At 44.0% G+C, this 7067-nt stretch overlaps 1 protein-coding gene across 1 annotated transcript; it reads left to right on the forward strand.

Moving 5' to 3' along the window:
* LOC310856354 (transcription initiation factor TFIID subunit 8-like) lies at positions 1-909 on the forward strand (the record flags this gene model as incomplete). The annotated part of the gene is made up of 1 exon (XM_083761733.1): positions 1-909. The coding sequence occupies one exon, from the start codon at positions 1-3 to the stop codon at positions 907-909; it is 909 nt and encodes a 302-aa protein (XP_083617859.1).
* Between the last annotated feature and the right edge of the window lie 6158 nt (positions 910-7067).

A 7067-nucleotide genomic window follows, 5' to 3' on the forward strand; every position in this document is an offset into this window, starting at 1 on the left:
ATGTGGGATCCAGAGGTGTCATCCAATGGCTCACTCAGTGGTTCGGGTAACTGCAACGCTGCTACCATCCCAGCGGAGAACTACAGAGTGGCCAGGCGTAGGACTCTGCAGGTCGCGGTCAGTGCCCTGCTGATAGAATGTGGCTTTGACAGCGCCGAGAAGGCAGCGGTGGAATCCCTCACTGAGATGATGCAGAGCTACATCTCCGAAATAGGCCGCTGCGCAAAAGCCTACTGCGAACACACGGCCAGATGTGTCCCCAACCTCTCGGACGCGGTCGTCACGCTCATCGAAATGGGTCTCAATATCGACACGCTATCCGTGTATGCAAAGAGATCTCAGAGGACGGTCATAACCACTCCTCTGGCGACCAACCCGCCCGTGACGCCAAAGTCCTTGGCGGTTGGACGGAAGCGCCCACATCCTCCTTACATCCCCAACCACTTCCCGGAGTTCCCTGATCCCCACACCTACATCAGAACCCCCAACTTCAGTGAGCCTGTGTCGGATTACCAAGCGATGAGAGAGAAGGCAGCGTCTCAGAGGAGAGACGTGGGACGTGCACTCGCTCGCTTCATGGCCAAAACCGGAGAAACGCAGAGCCTCTTTAAAGACGACGTCACTGCCTTCCCATTGATCGCAGCGCGACCGACCACCATTCCATATCTAAGCACCCTCCTGCCATCTGAACTGGAACCGCAGTGGTTTGGGGAGACGGAGCAGGATGAGCAGATGGGCAGCGAGAACACGACAGGAAACAACATCAGTGATGAACTAGGAGCCAACAAGGACCATTCCAGGCTTCCCGTAACGAGTACTGTTCCCTCCGCCTGGGCCAGTGACGAGAACATGATAGACAACCCATACCTCAGGCTGGCAAAGAAACCCAAAGTGAAGAGGAAGAAGTAAGTGGAGTTGAGTCATCCTGGACGACTGGAACAAAGACTTGTATCTGCCATTTGTTGGTTGTTTTGCAAAAGTTGTGTGTCAATTTACAGCATGGGTCTGCAACCCATGCTGTAAAATTAAGTGCCATGGTTTTATTTTTTTGATAGTCAGTGTGCTATGTCAACATACATTTTAATTGACACCTCATCAAAACATATTTTGATATTCCACAAATATTTTCTTTTACATTATTATAATCATCATTAGATCATTAGACTATAACCAATCAATTTGCAATAACCACCAGACTCACTCCCCAGTCAGAGTTCAGAGTTTTAACAGTAACTGTAACACTATGAAACTTTCCCATTGTAAACAAGGGACTCAATTTCCCATAACCCTTTGCACGTCGGTGTGACGGACCTTTTTGCGATGACGTCATCAAAACGCGTCTCATATCCCTTTCTGCCCGTATGACTTCAAACTGATTAAAATGTGGATTAAACAAATGAAAAAACATAACTCGGGCAACTTGCAAATCGCAGCGAAAGTGTTCCACAATTAATTAACCCGGGCAAATCGTGAATAATAGTCAAAGTGTTTTAATGAATGTAGAATTATGTGCAGGATGTAATTACAGATTTGAGGGACTTCATTTATGTGATTTTTAACCCATTCTGACCGGGCACCCATTTTGGTGTTAGCATCATGTTATGCTTTATCTATTGAAAAATAGCAGATCTACAAGCTCATATCGCGCCACCGAGTGGCGCGATACGAGCTTGTAGGTCTGCCATTTTTGAAAAATCGAACAACGACTGATATTTTTAGAATCTGATCTCGGGTCAGAATGGGTTCATCAGACCAGTGTGTGTCCAGTGGAAAACCTCGTATGAATCTGATCTCAGGTCAGAATGGGTTAAATAGTATATTTTAAATCAAAAATCCTGTCTCTCAGACTTATGCCAGTGATCACCCTCCTTTGTGCCAATGTTGGCACCGGTGGCAAAGGTTGCCTACCCCTGCTCTACAGTATGTCCATCCATGCACAGATGGAACCGAATCGAGCACAAAGAACCCATACAAATAATTGACTTTCATTGTTCAGATTCAGGGAGAAGAAAAAAGGTTCTGTAGAATATGAATGATACCATATCATATTCAAGGTGTTTTAATAAGCCTAATGGGTAAAAACATGAATAGAAATCAGTCTAGACACTTAAAGAGTGAAAGAGAAAGGGCAAACCCCTAATGGGTCATTTCTATGTCAGGTAGTTAATTCAGTGCAATTCACCACACTTACCATGAAAGGTCTGCAAAAGATACAAGGAATAAAATTTCATTCCACTGACAAAGTGGAAACAGAGAGATGAGAGAAAAAATAATGCAATAGCATTTTGATCACCTCTGTCAAGGCAATACTCAAATTACTTCTGTTTTTCACTCACTTTCACATTTCCTCTGGCTTTTGCTACTATTCTATTGAATCAGTCTATGTCACAGAAGCTTAACTTAATTTCATCAAATCAGAGGGAAAGTCAAACTTGCGCGTGCGCGCACACACACACACACACACACACACACACACACACACACACACACACACACACACACACACACACACACACACACACACACACACACACACACACACACACACACACACACACACACACACACACACACACACACACACACACACACACACACACACACACACACACACACACACACACACACACACACACACAACTATACTTGAAATGTTATAATCCAACGTGTGTGCTTGTAATTCTGCAATTTTTTGTTGTGTGATACTGGCGAGCGAATAGGGTATAAAGCAGGCATAACTCCAATCCCCTAAAGCTCACCTCTAAATACCTAAACCCAACCCCAACCAGAACCCTTGCCTAATTGTAAGCCCAACAATCTAACAATATTTTTTTCCAACGACAGAAACAATTTCTCTGGTGACGGCCAGATGAATTATCAATATCACATGTTATTTCTCAAATTCCACTACCATTGTGGTGACCGCACGCACGCACGCACACACACACACACACACACACACACACACACACACAGACACACAGACACACACACACACACACAGACACACCACTCCCTCCCATCCTTCCTTCCCCATCCATCTTCCTACAGTCTGACAGATACTCCTCAATCACTCACTCCCCAGATGAGAACTATTGGATGTGTCTGTCTGTCTGTCCGTAAATAAAATAATTATCTTACAGTGTAGCTCTAGAGAGGAACGTGATATTAGATTAAAACACCACACAAGGTCACAGGGTCATAATGTGACCCTGGTGGTAAAATAAAGGTTACATACAAAACCCATAGGACTGCACACAACAAAGGCTGGCTTCTTAACCACATGAACTCCAGCGTCCCCATACTGGCCATTAGGCCTGTCAAAAAAAATCGATTCGAGTTAGAATCGCGATTCTAATGCCGTCCGATTCAGAATCGATTCTCATTTTCCAAAAATCGATTCTTTTTTTTTTTCTTGCACAAATGTACCTGTGCATGCAATGCATTATGGCCTGGGTTTCTGCATAGTGCATTTACTACCAGCTAAGCTAAGCCTGCCAATTGTATTTATTTTACACCTGTTTTAATAATAATGTATTGTTCTGGTATTGAGTGAGAAGAGATTTTGTAACTTTTGTACTGGTTCAAATTTGTGCAAGCTAAATAAATGAGACATGTTCTTACTCTTGGATTTAACCTTTGTGTGTTTAAATCATTCAGTTGATAAAACCTTTACAATTATACAAGCAATTATACAAACTAAATGTACTCGAATCGGAATCGAATCGAATCGTGGGACACCTAAAGATTCGCAGCCCTACTGGCCATGTCATACTAGGTGAACAACAATGCCCATCTACAGATTGTCTATTTTTGGTGGTGTAGGGGGGAGTGGGCCAAGTATAGACCTCCCTCGGGGACCCCAGGCCATGAAGAATATATATACCCCATTAAGACCTGAGACCAGATTATACAAAAGTCTTCTGTTTCTATGTCAGTGTTGCTCAAACTATTTCATGTTAAGGACCCCCAGAATTATCTGAATTTGGCCGCAGACCCCCCCATCTGAAAATATTATCCCCCCCCCCCCCAAGAAGCAAACAATTGAGTTAAAAACATTCGCTGTGAAAGTATACTGTATATATTCAAAAGATTTGCGCCACATCTTCACGATCTTTCAACAGCTAAAGTTTAAAATAATGGTTAAAGTGGTTAAAAGCTATAAGGCGACACAAGGTCTTAATGACTTAACCCATTTTGGGGCGGGAACCCCTTTTGGTGTTTTAAACATTATGTTATAATTTAGCTACTGAAAAATAGCAGATCTACAAGCTCATAGCGCGCCACCGAGTGGCGCGCTACGAGCTTGTAGGTCTGCTATTTTTGAAAAATCAGAAAAACTGGAGGATTTAGATTTTTTTTTTTTTACATTTCGAGGTCAGGCCTAAATGACTTAAAGTGGTTAAGCCTCTCTATCCTCTCTTTTCCTTGGGAAACGGTGCCATTGTCTGCGGCTCCGGTGACAAAGGGTTGGCTTCATTCCCCTTCCTCGCACATCCCCCTTTCATCAGATATAGATATACAACCGCTGTTATCATGAGGCACACACGGTGGACGGTGGTGTTGGTTTTACTAGAGCGCAGACGGATGCAACCACACACACACAGATAACCACACACGAGTGAACACACAGACAGCTAAAGTGAGCGCGCTCATGCATACACACACACAAACACACACACACACACACGGCTATTTCAAATAAATGTCTGGGATAGTATCTCAAACAAACAGTGAGCTGTTTTGTCTTTGGCTGCTCTGAAGTTTACAGGGGGGGAAGTTTCTCGTGGGAAAACGACGTATTGTTAGAAACGTCTGGATGCAGGGATTTATCCGCGAGGGTATTAAACTTCATGCTGCATGCACCTGGTGGGCACAGAACCATTTTTTTACAGCTCGTCAGATATTAAAATGCTGAGTTTGAGGTTGTTAAAAAGGAAGCAAAGTGAGAGTGAGGTTTATGCTCTGTGAAGCGGCCAGCCAGGTGTCTGCCGCCATTATATACTGGATCCACTCACGAACCAGTGGTGTCAACTAAGTACTAAAGTGCTGTACAATTTGGAAGTATATACAATTTTCAATAGTTTTACTTCTACCCCAGTACATCTCAGAGGGAAATATTGTACTTTTACTCCACTACAATTATATGAAAACGTTTGTTATACTGTAGATACTTTGTAGAAACAAAGAGAACGGTTGAATGAGCTCTATAGCCATGATGGTGTGTGTGTGTGTGTGTGTGTGTGTGTGTGTGTGTGTGTGTGTGTGTGTGTGTGTGTGTGTGTGTGTGCGCTCAGCGTGTGCACTGGCAGGGTGCTGACAGTGACAGAGAAGCGGGATGCTGGGTAATGGAGTTTATAGAGGTGGAGAGTGCATCACATTGACAGATGCTGGTCCCCTTGGACACCGTGGGGGAGGAAGAACTCATTCACTCTCATTGCCACCTTGTGGAGGGCCACACACACAGACACGGTGACGTGCGCACACAGACACAGACACAGACACAGACACAGACACAGACAGACAGACAGACAGACAGAAAATCACTCACTCGTGGTCATATTATTATATATTATGTCTAGGGACTGTCTGGGACCCACACACAAATGCACTGACGCACAGATGCACACAACTATTAAGCATGTGTGTGTGCGTGCGCACGCACGCACACACACACACACATCCGCACGTGCGCACGGTGCCAGATCCCCTAGGAACAGGTATGCATTACAGTGACAAGAGCTCATTGAAGTTGCCCTCGGGGAGACAATGGACAAACATTACCAGTGAAATGACATGGAGAGAGGCATGGGGAACGGACGGAGAGATGGATTGAAAGAGATATGCTGAGCAGAGGGAGAGAAGATGGAGTGGGGGAAGAGGAGGGAGAGAGAGAGAGAGAGAGTTAGTGAACAACATATCTAAAATGGTAAATGGTAAATGGTGCATTTATATAGCGCCTTTATCCAAGGCGCTTTACAGAGATTGTGCATTACATTCACCCATTCACACACACATTCATACACCGATGGCAGCGGAAACCATGCAAGGCACCAACTAGCACATCGGGAGCAATTAGGGGTTCAGTGTCTTGCTCAAGGACACTTCGACAGTAACTCTGGGGGAGCCCGGGTTCGAACTGGCAACCTTACGGTTACCATCCAGGCACTCTACCCCTGAGCCACCGCCGCCCCTATCTAACAACATATAATGCTAAAACATTGTATTTCTTGTTTATTTATTTACAGAAACTTAGGTCAGGATTTAGAAAGGCATTTTTAGAATCGACCTCAGGTGAAATACAGGGTATGCATGCCATAAAGTGAGTCATTTAACATTGTGTAATGCAATCAGCCTTTTCTGTTTGGATGTATGGGCTGTCAAGGCCAGAAAGCAGTTTTTTGCTACTCAGTAGGCGTTCCCGTTCCTTATATGATGGGTAATGATGATGATGTCACATGCATACCCTCTATAGCATCCACAAGCATTTTGCGTGCGTTGCGAGCTTGTAGATCTGCTTTTTCACTAGTTTTTGTCCCGGGAACCTCTGATCTAAAAGGACTGCATTTAAAGCACTTTACTTTAAAGCACTTTAGAAATATCTTGGAACCAATCAGGTCGCTGATAAAGTTTCACTGTTGGACACCTTCACGAGCCTAAACTGCTCTTCGGGATCAGTTGGGTTCAGTCAAGTGTCTTCAACACACAGCTAGGATAATCCAGCGTACGAATTGGCAAAACTTCCATTTCCAAGACGGCCGCTGTACCTCCTGAGCCATGCACTGCAGCCCTGTTCCTATCCCACACACATCTATCGCACAATACAAACACTCACAATTGCTGTAATCTCCCCGAGACAGTCTCTCCTTTTGACTACAACATAAAATGAGTTATCTAAAGAGTACAGATTCTGAGTGATGTAACTTTTTTTTTATATCAGGGGGTGGCGTGTTATTATATTCTGCCATTATTGAAGCACTTTTTACGCTTTTTCATTTCAGTTCCCCTTCTGTTTTCCTTAAAGAGCAATATCACTAAATTAATCTTACACAACCCTCTCTTATCTG

This window comes from Protomyctophum parallelum, assembly GCF_964188405.1.
Source record: "Protomyctophum parallelum genome assembly, chromosome: 1".
Taxonomy (NCBI): domain Eukaryota; kingdom Metazoa; phylum Chordata; class Actinopteri; order Myctophiformes; family Myctophidae; genus Protomyctophum; species Protomyctophum parallelum.